General features: G+C 45.9%; 1 protein-coding gene across 1 annotated transcript in view; it reads right to left on the reverse strand.

Annotated features, from left to right (window-relative positions):
* Nucleotides 1-20,836, reverse strand: part of nlk2 (nemo-like kinase, type 2) — a gene marked incomplete at its 3' end in the record, with an annotated part of 78,133 nt that overhangs the window by 47,759 nt on the left and 9,538 nt on the right. Inside the window, exons 3-6 of the mRNA XM_084339211.1 lie at nucleotides 13,768-13,874; nucleotides 6,229-6,314; nucleotides 4,392-4,601; nucleotides 1,272-1,373 (exon numbers count right to left, since the gene is read on the reverse strand). Of these exons, the coding sequence (XP_084195337.1) occupies nucleotides 1,272-1,373; nucleotides 4,392-4,601; nucleotides 6,229-6,314; nucleotides 13,768-13,874 (505 nt within the window). The remainder of the gene's footprint in view (nucleotides 1-1,271; nucleotides 1,374-4,391; nucleotides 4,602-6,228; nucleotides 6,315-13,767; nucleotides 13,875-20,836) is intronic.

Here is a 20,836-nt window from a genome sequence, read left to right on the forward strand (position 1 = left end):
CAGAGTGGTCATTTTCCATATCGTACCGCGTCCAACAAAGGAATCTATGATACATGTTTGCTGCTTGGTGAAAGCAGGCCACGCACCTGTTTGTGAGGCAGTGCATGTGAGCGGCACGGGGAGCGGAGCGGGCGGTTTTGACGTGAGCGAGGAGTGGGTTTTAAAATGGGTCGGCGCGACGTCTGGAGCGAGAGTTCTCCTCCGCTCCAATCCGCTCCGGGCCGCTCACACAGTGGTTTAACACTGATGTAATATACATGTAGTACAATGCCAAAGCAACAGATGGCGATGTACAAACATGAAGGCCATTTTCAACCAATGAGAAGGGTGAACCTGTGATATCCTGTTCAGGCTTTGTCACTCACGGATGTTAGAAAAAGTTTTGACGCCATTGTTGTTGTCGTTAGCTTACATGCTAACATTAATGGCAGCGACCATAGCATTGTGGCTAGGCTAGCTATCATCGCTTAATAGAGCTAGTGAATGGATAAACAACGTTATTTAACATTGCAGAATGGGTACAATTACAATGCGGCTCAATACAAACAATTGTTAAGGGGCCCAGGGGGTGTAGACTGTTGTAGTTTGAGCTAATTTACACCATGCTCCAAAAAAATATATATATATCTGCCGAGCGATGTGCCGCGGGGAGCGCTCGATTCAAGGTGAGCAGTGAGCGAGCGGAGAGCGACTTGGGGGCGGGGTCAACATGAGCGATTAGCGGAGCGGACCAAGCTTTAAAGAGTGAAGAGCGGATTTCTCGCCCGCGCCGATCCGCTCACGTGGCCTGTTTGTGAGGCCCCTGATGATGTAAGCAGGCCACCCACCTGTTTGTGAGGGCCCCTGAGGATGTGGGCACCCACCTGTTTGTGAGGCCCCTGATGATGTAAGCAGGCCACCCACCTGTTTGTGAGGGCCCCTGAGGATGTGGGCACCCACCTGTTTGTGAGGCCCCTGAGGATGTGGGCACCCACCCGTTTGTGAGGCCCCTGAGGGTGTAAGCAGGCCACCCACCTGTTTGTGAGGGCCCCTGAGGATGTGGGCACCCACCTGTTTGTGAGGCCCCTGAGGATGTGGGCACCCACCTGTTTGTGAGGGCCCTGAGGATGTGGGCACCCACCTGTTTGTGAGGCCCCTGAGGATGTGGGCACCCACCTGTTTGTGAGGCCCCTGAGGATGTGGGCACCCACCCGTTTGTGAGGGCCCCTGAGGGTGTAAGCAGGCCACCCACCTGTTTGTGAGGGCCCTGAGGGTGTAAGCAGGCCACCCACCTGTTTGTGAGGGCCCCTGAGGATGTGGGAGCGGGCTCCTTCGCACGCCGTCCGCATAGCCTCCATAGAGGGAGTCCCCAGTAGGTCAGTAATCAGATCCAGCTAAAAACAAACAAACAAACAAACAACACACACACATTTAGAATCTTTATTTATGTCCACATAAATACAATGTCTAAAGGACACAAATATTATCAGTGCACTTGGACATTCGTGCCCAAATTGGCAATGGCAACCAAAGTTACACACATAGGATGATGAACCAGACAAGTAGCACACAGCTCATGGGTACAGATAGCAGCGTCTTCTCCAAATTGCGCGGCTGCCAATAATTGCTGACACTGAGCAATATCTTGCTAATTGTTTGGCTCTTCCCTTCGGAAGACCGGCCATCTGAAGGCCTCTAACACCCAACTTATGAACATGACCCAGGCTTCCAAATATGAAGACTAAAAGTTTACAGTTGTAGCCCAGTTGTGATATGGTATGGTCTAACAGTTGATACTTCAACATTTTGGTTGTAAAGGCTTCTTCTATCTAGACTGTAGACAAACATACAGCCAACTTCTAGGATGAGAACCTCTCTGTTATTCTCATTAACAACAGAGAACAGTGAGTTGTCACTACAGTACGTACACATACTGAACATACATGGCTCCACACTGGTGTGCTTATACAGCACTGTTGCAGGTGACCCGAGTGTGGAACTGACACTGTCTGCAATCAGATCCACGATCCTATCATGCCTACAGATGTAGAGCCCTCTATAGGCATTGAGGATGTGAGACATGGTTTCTGTTTTCTTTTCGTGACCGTGGTGTGTGCAGTGTGAGCTATGACAGTGTGGAGCCAGATGGAAAGGTTGAGCTTCGATGGTAAAACCTGTAGCCTAGCTTTTAAAGTAAAAATGATGATGCTCTCATCAATAGCTAAATCTTTTAAAAACTGCGTGCGAGACAGAGTGGTCAGCGACAGGGAGAGAAGCAAGCTTCCCTTGCAGTTTAAGCTCAGTCCCGTGTTGACGTTGTTGTTGTGCCGACATGAGATGGCCACGGGCATTGATAAGTGGCAGTTCATGCCACGTTCCACAGATGTCAATGGTGGCCTTCACGGAGATGGTAGGGTCAGAGATGATCTCCTCAGAAACATTAACAGCGTCTGAGTCCGGCCCCACCCACTCCAGGGCCACGTTGGACCAGCCGCATAGGTCCTTCAGGTCTGGCCAGTCAGACCACACCCCGAATCCACTTGGTTTCTTCCTGTAACCCAGGAAGTTTGGATCCGACCCACACGCCAGGGGGAGCTAGCGTCTCTGCAGGTCTAAGAACAGAGAGGCTCTGGCCTGCTCTCTGACGTGCTGGTTGTCACTGTTGAGAAGATGACTGAGTCTCGTGGCGATGTACGTCCATTCAAAGTTGGGAACACCCTCCGCATGGTATGGAATATGATGTCCCGTGTTGAGTGAGTGTTCAGTCCAGTCCATTGTCTCACCATCTGTACGGTCTTATTGTTCATCTCACAAAGAAACTTGCGAGGAATATATACATTTGAGAACAAGTGCTGAACTTTGACCAGGGCTAACTGTCTGACTGCTTCGAGTTTCACGATGAGTGGCAGGGGCGATGAATCCATTACATCTAATCTGGTGGAATAATCAGAGATAATTTCACGCACTTGTTGTTCCCATTCACCTGCCACATTAAATGTATGACCCAGATAGGTATATGTCTCATGACGTGCGTAGACTCTCAGTGGCTTGTTAGCAACTGTAAATGTGGGAATTATATCTGATTTTTCCCGGTACCAGCGGTTTCCCCCGCTTCGCCTCTCATAGAATACAGCACGCACGCACACACACACACGCACACGCACACACACACACACACACACACACACGTATCTATACATCAGGGGTGTTTGCTGAAATATCAGAGCACAGTGAATTGTCACTACGTACACAGACTGAACATACATGGCTCCACACTGGTGTGCTTATACAGCACTGTTGCAGGTGACCCGAGTGTGGAACTGACACTGTCTGCAATCAGATCCACGATCCTATCATGCCTACAGATGTAGAGCCCTCTGTATGCATGACAACCATTGAGGATGTGAGACATGGTTTCTGTTGTCTGTTCGTGACCGTGGTGTGTGCAGTGTGGGCTATGACAGTGTGGAGCCAGATGGAAAGGTTGAGCTTCGATGGTAAAACCTGTAGCCTAGCTTTTAAAGTAAAAATGATGATGCTCTCATCAATAGCTACACTTTTAAAAACTGCGTGCGAGACAGAGTGGTCAGCGACAGGGAGAGAAGCAAGCTTCCCTTGCAGTTTAAGCTCAGTCCCGTGTTGACGTTGTTGTTGTGCCGACATGAGATGACCACAGGCATTGATAAGTGGCAGTTCATGCCACATTCCACAGATGTCAATGGTGGCCTTCACAGAGATGGTAGGGTCAGAGATGATCTCCTCAGAAACATTAACAGCGTCTGAGTCCGGCCCCACCCACTCCAGGGCCACGTTGGACCAGCCGCATAGGTCCTTCAGGTCTGGCCAGTCAGACCACACCCCGAATCCGGGGGCGCGGCTGTCCAGCTTTCCACTTGGTTTCTTCCTGTAACCCAGGAAGTTTGGATCCGACCCACACGCCAGGGGGACCTTGCGTCTCTGCAGGTCTAAGAACAGAGAGGCTCTGGCCTGCTCTCTGACGTGCTGGTCGTCACTGTTCAGCATGTTGACAAGATGACTGAGTCTCGTGGCGATGTACGTCCATTCAAAGTTGGGAACACCCAGGCCGCCCCTCCGCATGGTATGGAATATGATGTCCCGTGTTGAGTGAGTGTTCAGTCCAGTCCATTGTCTCACCATCTGTACGGTCTTATTGTTCATCTCACAAAGAAACGTGCGAGGAATATGTACATTTGAGAACAAGTGCTGAACTTCGACCAGGGCTAACTGTCTGACTGCTTCGAGTTTCATGATGAGTGGCAGGGGGGCGATGAATCCATTACATCTAATCTGGTGGAATAATGTCGAGAGGACTTGGGTCCATGACAGAAAGAGACAGAGAGAGAAAAAGAGAGACAGAGAGAGAGACAGAGAGAGAGGGGGGGGGGGGTTACCTGTTGAATGGGACTCTGTGCCTGGAAGAGGATGCGTCTGCCCAGCAGCTCAGCGAAGATGCAGCCCACGGACCAGATGTCGATGGCGTTGCAGTAGTGGCGGCTCCCCATGAGGATCTCTGGGGCGCGGTAGTACTGCGTCACCACCTCCTGAGTCATGTGACGCGACTCGTCCAACTCCTCCAGCCGCGCCAGGCCGAAATCACAGATCTGCAAGGGAGGGGGGGGGGGGGGGGGAAGTAGATATCGGTCGATATTGTGCCTATCACAGACATTATGTTGGCCGATAGGTGCCGATATTAAAACGTTGTCTTCTTACAGAACATAAAGCAGAGAAAAATGCTTGGGGTAATTTAGAAATGGTGTCATCCCATAGTTTGTCCAGCAGAGCGCGCTCCGATTCCATTGTTTACATATGACACGTATATAATATATGTAAGTAGAGAGTATGCGTTTTTTTAGTTAATAGAGAGTTAGGTAATAGAGAGGACATCAGATGTCAAGACATCAGCTTGATAGAGTAGAGAATGTGTGGTTTAAAGTTAGTAGAGGACATCAGACGTCTAACTTGATAAAGTAGAGAATGTGTGGTTTAAAGTTAGTAGAGGACATCAGACGTCTAGCTTGATAAAGTAGAGAATGTGTGGTTTAAAGTTAGTAGAGGACATCAGACGTCTAGCTTGATAAAGTAGAGAATGTCTGGTTTAAAGTTAGTAGAGGACATCAGACATCTAGCTTGATAAGAGTATAGAATGTGTGGTTTAAAGTTAGGAGAGGACATCAGACGTCTAGCTTGATAGAGTAGAGAATGTCTGGTTTAAAGTTAGTAGAGGACATCAGACATCTAGCTTGATAAGAGTATAGAATGTGTGGTTTAAAGTTAGTAGAGGACATCAGACATCTAGCTTGATAAAGTAGAGAATGTCTGGTTTAAAGTTAGTAGAGGACATCAGACGTCTAGCTTGATAGAGTAGAGAATGTGTGGTTTAAAGTTAGTAGAGGACATCAGACGTCTAGCTTGATAGAGTAGAGAATGTGTGGTTTAAAATTAGTAGAGAGGTGACTTGTGTGTGTGTGTGTGTGTGAAGTCATTTGGTCTTGTTCAGGACAGTCAAATCTCAATGTTCACGTTAAAGTAGAGTTGATGTAGGTGTTCTGAGAGAGCTGTAGGATAAGTCACGTGTCACCAGTCAAAGTGATAAAAGTCACATGTCACCAGTCAAAGTGATAAAAGTCACATGTCACCAGTCAAAGTGATAAAAGTCACACACCAGTCAAAGTGATAAAAGTCACATGTCACCAGTCAAAGTGATAAAAGTCACGTGTCACCAGTCAAAGTGATAAAAGTCACACACCAGTCAAAGTGATAAAAGTCATATGTCACCAGTCAAAGTGATAAAAGTCACACGTCACCAGTCAAAGTGATAAAAGTCACATGTCACCAGTCAAAGTGATAAAAGTCACACATCAGTCAAAGTGATAAAAGTCACATGTCACCAGTCAAAGTGATAAAAGTCACATGTCATCAGTCAAAGTGATATAAGTCACATGTCATCAGTCAAAGTGATAAAAGTCATATGTCACCAGTCAAAGTGATATAAGTCACATGTCACCAGTCAAAGTGATAAAAGTCACACGTCACCAGTCAAAGTGATATAAGTCACATGTCACCAGTCAAAGTGATAAAAGTCACGTGTCACCAGTCAAAGTGATATAAGTCACATGTCACCAGTCAAAGTGATAAAAGTCACGTGTCACCAGAGAAGCATGGACTCCGAGGGAGGTCCAGACAAAAACGTGGGGACCATTCAGGATGGAAAAGGTTGATTCCACTCACCTTGAGCACACAGTTGCTGTTGACGAGGAGGTTGCCAGGTTTGATGTCTCGATGCAGGATGCCAGCTGAGTGAAGGTATTTAAGTCCTGGGGACGGGAGGAGGAGGACAGGGGAGGACAGGGGAGGACAGGGGAGGACAGAGGAGGACAGAGGAGGACAGGGGAGGACAGAGGAGGACAGAGGAGGACAGGGGAGGACAGGGGAGGACAGGGGAGGACAGAGGAGGACAGAGGAGGACAGAGGAGGACAGGGGAGGACAGAGGAGGACAGGGGAGGACAGAGGAGGACAGAGGAGGACAGAGGAGGACAGGGGAGGACAGAGGAGGACAGGGGAGGACAGAGGAGGACAGAGGAGGACAGAGGAGGACAGAGGAGGACAGAGGAGGACAGGGGAGGACAGAGGAGGACAGGGGAGGACAGGGGAGGACAGAGGAGGACAGGGGAGGACAGGGGAGGACAGAGGAGGACAGGGGAGGACAGAGGAGGACAGATGAGGACAGAGGAGGACAGAGGAGGACAGATGAGGACAGGGGAGGACAGGGGAGGACAGAGGAGGACAGGGGAGGACAGGGGAGGACAGAGGAGGACAGGGGAGGACAGATGAGGACAGAGGAGGACAGGGGAGGACAGATGAGGACAGAGGAGGACAGAGGAGGACAGGGGAGGACAGATGAGGACAGGGGAGGACAGGGGAGGACAGAGGAGGACAGAGGAGGACAGAGGAGGACAGAGGAGGACAGGGGAGGACAGGGGAGGACAGATGAGGACAGGGGAGGACAGGGGAGGACAGAGGAGGACAGAGGAGGACAGGGGAGGACAGATGAGGACAGAGGAGGACAGATGAGGACAGGGGAGGACAGGGGAGGACAGAGGAGGACAGGGGAGGACAGAGGAGGACAGATGAGGACAGAGGAGGACAGGGGAGGACAGGGGAGGACAGAGGAGGACAGGGGAGGACAGGGGAGGACAGGGGAGGACAGGGGAGGACAGGGGAGGACAGAGGAGGACATATGAGGACAGAGGAGGACAGAGGAGGACAGATGAGGACAGAGGAGGACAGAGGAGGACAGGGGAGGACAGAGGAGGACAGGGGAGGACAGAGGAGGACAGATGAGGACAGGGGAGGACAGATGAGGACAGAGGAGGACAGGGGAGGACAGAGGAGGACAGGGGAGGACAGGGGAGGACAGGGGAGGACAGAGGAGGACAGGGGAGGACAGGGGAGGACAGAGGAGGACAGGGGAGGACAGAGGAGGACAGAGGAGGACAGGGGAGGACAGATGAGGACAGAGGAGGACAGGGGAGGACAGATGAGGACAGAGGAGGACAGAGGAGGACAGAGGAGGACAGGGGAGGACGGGGGAGGACAGGGGAGGACAGGGGAGGACGGGGGAGGACGGGGGAGGAAAACAGCAGGAAAACTCAGCAAAGACAACTAATATAATGTACATCTCACTGTGAAGCTAGATTGCACACTAGATGGAACATTCGATGGCACCATCCATGGCACAATAGATGGAACATTAGATGATTCTGTATGAAAAGTGCTATACAAATAAGTATTATTATGTTAATAATAAAAATAATAACTTTATTTATATAGCACCTTTCATACATGGATTGCACGGTGTCACTGTCATCGGAGTGTCTGAACTGTATATTTATGTATGTTATTGTTCTAGCAAAGGGATTGCACATTTAACACTTTGACTGCCGGGACACGTCTTTTCACGTCTTTGCTGGCCATGCTAAAGTTGCCGGGGGACGCTGTACAGCGTCCTTATATCAATATTTCAAAAATCTGCGATCGGATTCATATTCCCCCTCCGCTGGCCTGAGATCCACCAGCAGGACCCACTGAGCTCTCTGGCGGTTCAGGAGCGCCATCTGGTGGCCGATCGGCGCAATCGCCACACAGGATATTGAATAGAGGTTGTCATGACGACCGTAGTACTTATGGTTCATGGGACTCTGGCTCGTCACGCTACACGGTGATCGATTGGCAATAACTCGATAAACAACATGATTTGGACGTATATACCATTATACAAGCTGGAGATGGACCGGGTAATAATATATCCCATAATGATAAAATTTCTACTCGACGATGATCGCCCAACGGCGCGCGGAGACTGGGGTGAGTTTCAGCGTGTAACGTTACCATCTTCGATACTAACTGCTTTTATCAACATTTGACCCACATTAGATGATTGGTATAACGCTGCCCACGGAATTATAAACGCCCCCTCGCCCATCCGGTCAACATCAGATGACGTGTAGTAACTTCTAGAAGTACGTCTAGTTGGAATTTTTTATATCGCGCTGATTGCCATCAAACTGTATTTCATCATCAATATAATGCATTTGGGGCTATATATCACGTTCTGGAGAAAGCTGCAGAAAGAGATGAAAACATACTTATACATTAGACCATACTTTACTATGAATATGTGAATGAAAAAGTTTAACGTTGCTACACAATGAACAATACATATAGGACTTTGAATGGGCCCTAATAATGGCAATGTAGCAATAGAATTTAAAAAGTTATAGCCCTGCAAAGAAGGGGACTTTCTCCATAGACAAATAGCGCTGGCAATCTATGGTATATCATTAATTTAACCCAAGGCAACCAAAGTGTTAATAATAGATTTTCTCAGATTTTGGTTATTGTTACTGATGTAGAATGTTATTGTTAAGTGGTTTCACAATTTGAAAGCTCATGATATTGACAATAAAGATACGTGAGGTGCTCGGAGCGGCAGGGTGGAGGTGAGAATGCGAGCAGCAGAGTTTTGGACGTATTGTAGTTTATTGATGATGTTGGTGGATGTGCCATAAAGGATGATGCTGCAGTAGTCCAGTCGGGATGTGACGAGTGCGTGGGTCAGTGTTCCTGAGGTGGAAGAAGGCGGTTTTTTCGTGATCTGGTTGACGTGCAGGAGGATGACATATCAGAGAGATATGATGATATGAGAGATATGATATGATCCAGGAGAGGGCAGTGCCAGTGGTGGTGGACTGGAGGCCAGATATGAGGATGGAGTGATTAATGGTGTGGAAGGCGGTGCCGAGGTCGAGGAGGATGAGGACGGAGAGGGAACCAGGGTCAGCAGGGAGAAGAACGCCTTGCTGACCTTTAAGAGGTTTCTGTGCTGTGTTTGGTGCGAAAGCCGGATTGGAAGGGTTCTGCTCTTGAAATCTAATTATTGATTGATTGAGTTATTGAGGAACTCCTTGTGTAGCTAAAATATTGTATGTGTAGAGTATTTAGTTTTTTTTCACCTTTTTGCCGGTAAAATAAAGTACACCGAACTATATTTTCCGACTACGCCTGTGTTTTTTGAAGAGTTTGAAAGAGAACATCACGACACAGACACTCAATGATCCCATTATTGTCCATTATTATAATGGAGGAGTGAGCTCTTCTAACACGTGCTTTACTTAGGAATCAGACGGCAGAGAGAATCATTGGCTGCAAACGTCTACAACTCAATCCTCCAGGAGCTCTTAACCGTCTGTAGTGTGGTAGTGAAAGGGTTAACCTTCTGTAGTGTGGTAGTGAAGGGTTAACCATCTGTAGTGTGGTAGTGAAGGGTTAACCATCTGTAGTGTGGTAGTGAAGGGTTAACCGTCTGTAGTGTGGTAGTGAAGGGTTAACCTCCTGTAGTGTGGTAGTGAAAGGGTTAACCGTCTGTAGTGTGGTAGTGAAAGGGTTAACCTTCTGTAGTGTGGTAGTGAAGGGTTAACCTTCTGTAGTGTGGTAGTGAATGGTTAACCTTCTGTAGTGTGGTAGTGAAAGGGTTAACCTCCTGTAGTGTGGTAGTGAAATGGTTAACCTTCTGTAGTGTGGTAGTGAAAGGTTAACCGTCTGTAGTGTGGTAGTGAAAGGTTAACCTTCTGTAGTGTGGTAGTGAAAGGTTAACCTTCTGTAGTGTGGTAGTGAAAGGTTAACCTTCTGTAGTGTGGTAGTGAAAGGTTAACCCTCTGTAGTGTGGTAGTGAAAGGTTAACCTTCTGTAGTGTGGTAGTGTAAAGGTTAACCTTCTGTAGAGTGGTAGTGAAAGGTTAACCGTCTGTAGTGTGGTAGTGAAAGGTTAACCTTCTGTAGTGTGGTAGTGAAAGGTTAACCTTCTGTAGTGTGGTAGTGAAAGGTTAACCTTCTGTAGTGTGGTAGTGAAAGGTTAACCGTCTGTAGTGTGGTAGTGAAAGGTTAACCTTCTGTAGTGTGGTAGTGAAAGGTTAACCTTCTGTAGTGTGGTAGTGAAAGGTTAACCTTCTGTAGTGTGGTAGTGAAATGGTTAACCTTCTGTAGTGTGGTAGTGAAAGGTTAACCTTCTGTAGTGTGGTAGTGAAATGGTTAACCTTCTGTAGTGTGGTAGTGAAAGGTTAACCTTCTGTAGTGTGGTAGTGAAATGGTTAACCTTCTGTAGTGTGATAGTGAAAGGGTTAACCTTCTTAGTCCATTCGGTAAAAGCGATCACGCCGCCATCTTTCTTTTGCCAAAGTACAAACAAAGTCTCAAGCGAACGCCGGTGGTCTCGCGAGAGGTTAAGCGTTGGGCCGTGACGTCAGAGGAGTCACTCCAAGCTGCACTGGAATGCACAGACTGGAGTGTATTCCGTGATAACACAGCCAATATTAACGAATACACCGAAACGGTGATTGACTATGTCTGTACTCTGGTAGAAGAAACAATCCCCTCCACCAAAATTAAAATCTACCCAAATCAAAAGCCCTGGGTAGACAAATCCATCCGTGAGGCTCTGAAAGTGCGCACATCAGCATACAACACCGGGCTGGTGACAGGCAACATGGAAGAATACAAGATGGCAAGATACAACGTCAGGAGAGCAGTAATAGAGGCAAAACGGCGTTACAGGGATAAAGTTGAACTTCAGTTTGAACAGGCTGACTCTAGAGGCATGTGGCAGGGCCTCAGAACAATGACAGACTACAAAGGCACCCCCCTCAAACTGAACAGTGACATCTCCTTAGCAAATGATCTCAATTCCTTCTATGCGAGGTTTGAGGCTGTGAATAACAACACCAGCCTACAAACCACGGCAATGGGGGGGGGGGGGGGGGGGTCTGCTGATGGAGACTCAGTGTTCAGGGTAACAGAGCATGAGGTGAGACGGATCTTTAAAAAAGTGAATATCAGGAAGGCAGCAGGACCGGACGGCATCCCCGGCCGCGTCCTAAAAGTCTGTGCCGACCAACTGGCCCCGGTATTCACTGACATCTTCAACCTGTCCTTGGAACAGGCTGTCATCCCCACCTGTCTGAAGAAGTCCACCATCATCCCTGTACCCAAAAAATCTACGCCCGCTTGCCTCAACGACTACCGCCCTGTAGCCCTCACCTCCATAGCCATGAAGTGCTTTGAGAAGCTAGTGAAGGGCTACATCTGTTCCTCCCTCCCCATCAACCTGGACCCTCTGCAATTTGCATATCGCCCCAACAGGTCCACGGAGGATGCCATAGCCCATGTGCTGCACACAGCAGCATCACACCTGGACAAGAGGCAGGGGAACTATGTGAGAATGCTGTTCATCGACTACAGCTCAGCATTCAATACCATAGTCCCCTCCAAACTCATAGCCAAGCTCAGGGACCTGGGCTTGAACTATGACCTCTGCCAGTGGGTCTTGGACTTCCTGACGGGCAGACCCCAGGTGGTAAGAGCCGGCAACTGCACCTCCTCATCCATCACGCTCAACATAGGGGCCCCCCAGGGCTGTGTTCTGAGCCCCCTCCTCTACTCCCTGTACACACATGACTGCATAGCACAGCGGAACAACAACACCATCATCAAATTTGCTGATGACACAGTAGTGGTGGGCCTGATCTCTGCCAACGACGAAAGGGCCTACCTGGAAGAGGTAGAGAACCTGTCACAGTGGTGTCAGGAGAACTGCCTCTCCCTGAACGTCAGCAAAACAAAAGAGATGATTGTGGACTTCAGGAGGTCGGGGGTCAAGGACTACAGCCCCCTCAGCATCGACGGGGCACCGGTTGAGAGAGTGAACGCCTAAGGAAGTTCCAAGTCAGTCAGAAGATCCTTAGGAACTTCTACTCATGTACAATAGAGAGCATCCTGACCGGCAACATCACCTCCTGGTTTGGGAATAGCACTGCACAAGACCGTAGCAGACTACAAAGAGTGACACGTTCAGCCGAACGCACAATTGGAGGGGGGCTTCCCACCCTCTAGAACATTTACAACAAGCGGTGCAAGGGGAAGGCTAAGAGAATTATTAAGGACTCGAGCCACCCGAACAACTGCCTCTTTGAACTGCTGCGGTCAGGCAAGCGATACCGGAGTCTTAAGGCGAGCACAGAAAGACTAAGAAGAAGCTTCTATCCCCAGGCCATCAGGCTGCTAAACGAACAATAAACACTATGCAACAACCATCAAATGCACACAGCACACACACCCACACGCACACACTCACTCAAACAAACAACACACTGCAGCACCCACTCTCCACACTTTAGATCACACAAACACACTTTACACTTTATATTTATTGATAAAGGATTTGCACTACAACTCGTACACCTACTGTGAATTGTACCTAAATTGCACCTCGTCCCATTCCTGCCTTGCACTATATAGTATTGTATATTAGTACACTGCACAGTATTGTATATTGTATGGTAACTACGTCTATTCTGCATCGAACATTGTACATATGTCTAAACTGAACACTGTGACCTCATTTTTTTACTTCTAATTTTACTATGTTATTTTATTTCATACTTATCTTGTCTTGCACAGTCTCTGGAGCGTAACAGTAAGAAGCATTTTGTATAAAAGTATTCTGTACTTCTGTATGACAACTATTAAAGAAACTTAAAACTTGTAGTGTGGTAGTGAAAGGGTTAACCTTCTGTAGTGTGGTAGTGAAAGGGTTAAAACTACATGTTCCAGGACCTCTGCTACTACAACTCGTCTACCTCTTTTGAGACAATCAATAAAGTACAGATAGTACACAAATATCCATATACTCAATTGTGTAACATCACTATTAATAAGTGCTTTCCATCCGATGTAATGTTTAGCACTGCAGCTTGGGTTGCCACGTTCAGACAGGTTGTCCCCAGTATAGAAATTGGGTTGAAATGTAACAGAGAGTAACCATGGCAACGAGTCTACGTAAAAATACAGAAAAAATTTAAGTAATTTAGCAACACTTGGAAGGACAAAAGACTTGCACCAAGCTTGTCCTTGTGCCTTTGCAGTATTTGATGATTTTACTGAATGTGCAGTATATGAAAGTTGCAACAGTACAATTGACCTGTCTCAAACCCTGCCCTCTTTTCTTGATCCTCCAATCACAACTGTCGCTTACCTCGGACAAACAAGCGACAGTTGTGATTGGAGGATCAAGAAAAGGGGCAGGGTTTTGAGACAGGTCCATTAGCTTCATCTACTGGTCCTACATAAGAATGATTGTGATGAAATAGCAGCACAGTGTAGACACTTACCTCGTAGGATCTGATAAAGAAATAGCAGCACAGTGTCGACACTTACCTCGTAGGATCTGATACAGAAACACTTTGACGTGGTCTGCGCTGAGTGGCTGTGGCGATACAATGATCTTATGGAGGTCACTTTGCATGAGCTCAGTCACCACATAGCTAGACAATGAAGGGTTAAGGCAAACAGCAGGAGAACTCAGCAAAGACAACTAATGTAATGTACATCTCACTGTGAAGCTAGATGGCACACTAGATGGCACACTAGATGGAACATTCGATGGCACAATCGATGGCACACTAGATGGAACATTCGATGATTCTGTATGAAAAGTGCTATACAAATAAAGTTATTATGATAATAATACAAATAATAACTTTATTTATATAGCACCTTTCATACATGGATTGCAGCTCAAAGTGCTTCACAGCAAATAGCATAAAATGAACATAGGCATAAAATGAGCATACAGTTGACAGAATAAAAGCAATGCATAAAGTGCAGACATAATAGGCATAAAATAACTACAATAAGTACAGTGTTGATAAAGCACGGTGACAGAGGTTATAGTGAATATGCGAGTTTGAACAGATGTGTTTTCAGTTGTGATTTGAATGATGATAGTGAGTCAGACTGTGGGATATGTGGGGGCAGGGAGTTCCAGAGTCTGGGAGCCGAGCAGCTGAAAGATGAAGATACAACAAGACCAAGGAACAGCTGAACAACTGACCAGTCCAAAGGGCCCCCAAGTAACACTACATACAATAGCCTCTCATTTACAGTACAGTAATCATGTCTTCAAATGTTATCCATATTAAATAAGACAATAAAGATATGAATTCATTTAAAAGCTAGTTTAAAAAAAGGGTACGTTTTGATCTGTTTTATAAAAGTGTCAACCGAGTCTGCTGTCCTATTGACCTGCGGGAGAGGGTTCCAGAGTGTTGGGGGCGTAGCATATGCCACAATGATAATGTGGTCATCATTCATCTCTAGATGACAGAATTGTACACAACAACTTCATCATGATACGATGCTGTCCACACGCACATGGATATTTAAAAAGAAAACGTCACCCCTCCATTTTCAAAGAAAATCCTGTCCACACCAAGGGTGTTTTATGAAATCGCTCAACACAACAATGCAAAAATGCTCACATGAACTGACCTGATGGCACATTGCAGGGAGCTCTCCGTGATCCTGATTGCAGAGAAAATACTGCATTTTAGAACAATATCCATATACGTGTGGACAGGGCCGTCGATCGTGATGTTAACGTTTTCCAAAAGCTCCCTTCCACCCGTCCTCATGTACAGTATACAGGAGCAGACATGAACACAGAGTGAAGAACGTCCACTGTGTCCCCAACTGAGCTCTCGATCGATGATATTGGGTACATTATATACACGAGAAGTGAGAGGTGTGTCCATTGTGAGTGGTCGGACTGGAAGGGTGGGTGATTGGTCTGTTCCATGGGGGGGTTTCGGGTCCATGAATGGGGGGCGATGTGTTTCGGGGTGGTTTGTCTGGAATGGTGAGTTGTGGGGTTTGCTCTGCTCTGGGGGGGGGGGGGGGGGGGGGGGTGATGTGTTTTGGGATGGTTGGACAGGCGAGGTGAGGGGTCTTTGGATACAATGGAGGGTGGGGGCGTCTTTTGTCTTCTTGTTGGTGGTAGGAGATGATGAGTTTCATTCTCTCACAATACTACCTTTTTCTTAGTACAAGGTTAACAATAGGGAAGTATAATTGGATGAACAAAGTAGAAAATGTTTTAACCTATTGGTTAAAATATTAATGGATCAAATGAGAATATAAAACGTTTAACCTATTGGTTAGGTGCGAATAAACTGAAAATATAAGATGAATATATAGACAATGGGAATATAAAATGATAAACTGAAAATGTAGTACAATGAAAAAATATAAAATGATAAAATGAAAATATAAAATGATTAAAGTAGAACCTTTTAACTTTTTTGGCTAAATATGAATACAATGAATAAACTGAAAATATAAGTGATAATAAAATGAAAATATAAAATGTTTAACCTATTGGTTAACTAGGGATATTAGATGAAATTATAAATGATAAAGGGATTTACTAAATAATATTTACAATAGACATTAACCTAGTGATTAATGAATCAAAATCAAATTGAAAACCGTTAACCTAGTGGTTAATAAAAAACGAACATAAAGGGTGATTATGGTCAAATGTATTTAAGCTGAGTTTGAGTGTCACTTTCATTTGTGAACGTCTCAGTTTTCTTGGTCTTTACCTAGAATCAGACCATTTTCTCCATTTAAGTGACTAAGGGTGTCAGGACCTTCTGGTTCTGAGGAAGAGAACAAACTCTTCACACCACAACTGCCTCCACAAAATAAAAACCTGGATGTCATCTAACCTTTTCAAACTGAACAACAATATACAGTGAGAAGGTGGTCGGAGGAGGCCCAAGAGGCACTACAGGGCTGCTTTGAGGTCACAGACTGGCAGGCACTCTGTGAGCCCCATGGAGAGGACATTGAAGGGCTCACAGAGTGCATCACAGACTACATCAACTTTTGTGTGGACTCCAATGTTCCATCTAGGACTGTTACCTGCTACCCTAACAATAAACCATGGGTCACTAAGGACATCAAAGCCCTACTGAACGAGAAGAAGAGGGCTTTCAATGCAGGTAACAGGGAGGAGGTCCAACAAGTTCAGGGGCTTCTGAGGCTGCTGTTACACACAGGGTTATTTTCGTTTCGTTTTCAAGGTCAGTTTCGCTTTCAAGAACACAACGTAATGGCAGGCAAGTTAGACATTGGTTTTGCCTCCTGAGCACAGTGATGTAGTACAATGCCAAAGCAGTAGGTGGCGAACATGAAAGCAATTTTTAACCAATCAGAAGTTGAATGTGCCAATACACTTCCTGCAACAACAAAAAAACACCATCTTTAAATGCCTCGCGTGAGCCATTTAGCCAATGTAGCATTTATTTTTCAGCAAAGAAAGTGCAATAAAAGTGCAATAAACAAAACGGATACATTCACTGTGTGTTCTGCTGTTCTCAGGACAGCACGTTTCTTGTATTATATTCATAATTCTTGTTTCATCTCGCTATGGTCTGGGTTTAGTGACTCCACATGACGGGGGAGTAGCATCCCTCCACATAACTGACAACTTACACTAACTGTCACGACAGCACACAACACGAGACAACTTACACTAACTGTCACGACATCACACAACGGACAACTTATACTAACTGTCACGACAGCACACAACGGACAACTTACACTAACTGTCACGACATCACGACAGCACACAACGGACAACTTACACTAACTGTCACAACATCACAACAGCATACAGCGGACAACTTACACTAACTGTCACGACATCACAACAGCATACAGCGGACAACTTACACTAACTGTCACAACATCACAACAGCACACAGCGGACAACTTACACTAACTGTCACGACATCACAACAGCACACAACGGACAACTTACACTAACTGTCACGACATCACAACAGCACACAGCGGACAACTTACACTAACTGTCACGACATCACAACAGCACACAACACGAGACAACTTACACTAACTGTCACGACATGACAACAGCACACAACACGAGACAACTTACACTAACTGTCACGACATCACAACAGCACACAACACGAGGTAACTTACACTAACTGTCACGACAGCACAACAGCACACAACACGAGACAACTTACACAAACTGTCACGACAGCACAACAGCACATAACGGACAACTTACACTAACTGTCACGACATCACAACAGCACACAACACGAGACAACTTACACTAACTGTCACGACATCACAACAGCACATAACGGACAACTTACACTAACTGTCACGACAGCACAACAGCACATAACGGACAACTTACACTAACTGTCACGACAGCACACAACGGACAACTTACACTAACTGTCACGACAGCACACAACGGACAACTTACACTAACTGTCACGACATGACAACAGCACATAACGGACAACTTACACTAACTGTCACGACATCACAACAGCACATAACGGACAACTTACACTAACTGTCACGACATGACAACAGCACATAACAGACAACTTACACTAACTGTCACGACATCACAACAGCACATAACGGACAACTTACACTAACTGTCACGACATCACAACAGCACATAACGGACAACTTACACTAACTGTCACGACATCACAACAGCACACAGCGGACAACTTACACTAACTGTCACAACATGACAACAGCACACAACACGAGACAACTTACACTAACTGTCACGACATCACAACAGCACACAACATGAGACAACTTACACCAGGGTTAGAAATTAACATTTTTTTTCAAGGGCTTTTTTTGCCCCCCTTAATTGATTTTCGGGGGCTTTTTTTTGTATTTCGGGGGCACTGAATTTTTATGATAAACGGTAGGGGTGGGACGGTTCACAAAATGGGACGGTTTGGTTCGTATCACTATTTTGGGGTCACGGTTTTCAGTTCGATATATGTTAATTTTTATTAAAAAAAAATGTAACACTCAAATCTAAACATGCTTCTCATTTATTAAAAATAAAATAATGTTTGGCACACAAAGACCGAACTGACTGAAAAATATAGGCTACATTTGTCAAAGTATTAACTTAGTGCAAACAAACACTATATGCTCAGCCAGCACTAGACTTTCCTTTCTTTAATATAAACACACAAAAACAATGTCAACCATGTTTAAATTCCCTGATTGTCAGTTCTTAATGGAAAGATTCGTTTTCTGCTTGAAATTATTATGTTTCCGTCTACATTTATTTAGACTAACATTATTTAAATATTGAGTGCAACTGTGGTGGATTACGTAATTCGGTGAGTTGGAACTATCTATGGGTTGGCGCCGGGTCCCCACGGACATTTTAGCGTCACGGACCACCACCAGCTCAGACAATGTTATCAGCTCCGGTAACGTTAGGAGGAGACGTATAACATCAACATGCAGTGGAAAAGCGGCAATAGTCCCGGTTGGAGTTAGTAAAACACAGTTGTATGTTAGCCTTCTTGGATGTTGAATAAACGCCTATCATTGTCTTTAAACACCCCGCCTCTCAGACTCTCATTTCCTCCTCTGCTACAGTAGCTAGTAGCTACGGTGACATTTCATTGACTACAGTATTAGCTTGCGGGCTGCGTCGGGCTACCATAGTTAAAACGTGCGTTGTGTTTAAAAACTCCTAACGCTATGGCAAGATGTGTGTAGGCCTATGTAATGTTAATGGCTATGTTTTTAAAGTCGTAATGAAGATTGATTTATATTGTGCGTGCCATTTTTACACAAACTGACTAGCACCTGGCAGCTGGCTGCTGCCAGTGCAGAACACCGGCTCCGCCAAATGAATTTTTTTATTTGCGCGTCATCTGAACCGTACTCCCACAGACGCTCCATTACCGGATAAATATATATATATAATTAGTAAACTGTCGGGGGCATTAAGTGCCCCCCTTAACTGATTTTCGAGGGCATTTTGTCCATTTTCAAGGGCATTATGCCCCAAGCCCCCGTTAATTTCGAACCCTGACTTACACTAACTGTCACGACATGACAACAGCACACAACACGAGACAACTTACACTAACTGTCACGACATCACAACAGCACACAACACGAGACAACTTACACTAACTGTCACGACATCACAACAGCACACAGCACGAGACAACTTACACTAACTGTCACGACATGACAACAGCACACAACACGAGACAACTTACACTAACTGTCACAACATGACAACAGCACACAACACGAGACAACTTACACTAACTGTCACGACATCACAACAGCACACAACACGAGACAACTTACACTAACTGTCACGACAGCACAACAGCATACAGCGGACAACTTACACTAACTGTCATCACATCACAACAGCACACAGCGGACAACTTACACTAACTGGCATGACATCACAACAGCACACAACGGACAACTTACACTAACTGGCATGACATCACAACAGCACACAACGGACAACTTACACTAACTGTCACGACATCACAACAGCACACAACACGAGACAACGGACAAACCAACTTACTGCTGGTCGCAGCTAAGAATCTCTCTTAGAGTAAAACGCTTTTCTAGCCAATCCAGTAGAGAATACTTACTTCTACTTGCTGTGTGACATCTAGTGATACTGGCAAAACCCAAAATCAGATAACAATATAATCTGACAAGGGAACTGTAGCTGCCGGGGGCGGATACTAATTTAAATCTGGGGACACTATATCCATTATTTCTGCTTTCAACACGAGTCCCTAAAGCTCTGGGAACAGTCCACAACAGTCCAGAGGAGAACTAGCTGTTGCTCCTGACGTCACTTGTGGTGATGTTGTTTGTCGCGCTCATCAAGAAGCAGATGCTGGCTGTCTGGGAAGACTCTGTGAACTCCATGGATTTTGGTCATAGAGCCACTGAAGGAATAATAATAATACATCAATTTTCTTTTTTTTATCTACTTTTTCTCTCCTGCGTTGGTGGCGAGCGCCTTGCCCACTGCGCCACCTAGCCGCCCATAATACATCTTTTTTATATAGCTCTTTTCCAGGTGCTGAAAGACGCTTTACATGGGTAGGAGAGACAAAAAATAAAATAAAAAATAATACATGACAAAATAAAATAAAACCGACAGAATTAGAGGTCAAAAGCAAGATTGAAAAGGTGGGTTTTGAGGGCTGATTTAAAAGATGTCAGGGTGTTTGCATCACGGATATGGCTGGGGAGGGCATTCCAGAGGGAGGGGGCAGCAGCAGCGAAGGCCCTGTCGCCCCAGGTCCGGAGCCTGGTCGTGGGAGGTGTTAGGAGGTTGGCATCTGCAGACCTAAGGCGACGGGTGGGCGTGTGACGGTGGAGGAGGTCGGACAGGTTCAAAACCTGAACACCCTGTCAATCACCAGTCAGCAACATTTAGTTAAGTCTGCTTCATCCATATCAATTAAGCATTACTGTCTCTTTTATAGTCTTGGTGTGGATTTAGTGGTATGAAATTTAGAGACTTGAAATGCATGCAATTGGCTCTCCTGGCTGTTTGAGTCAACTTGACTCA

This window comes from Notolepis coatsorum (genome assembly GCF_963971535.1).
Source record: "Notolepis coatsorum genome assembly, contig: SCAFFOLD_337, whole genome shotgun sequence".
Classification (NCBI taxonomy): domain Eukaryota; kingdom Metazoa; phylum Chordata; class Actinopteri; order Aulopiformes; family Paralepididae; genus Notolepis; species Notolepis coatsorum.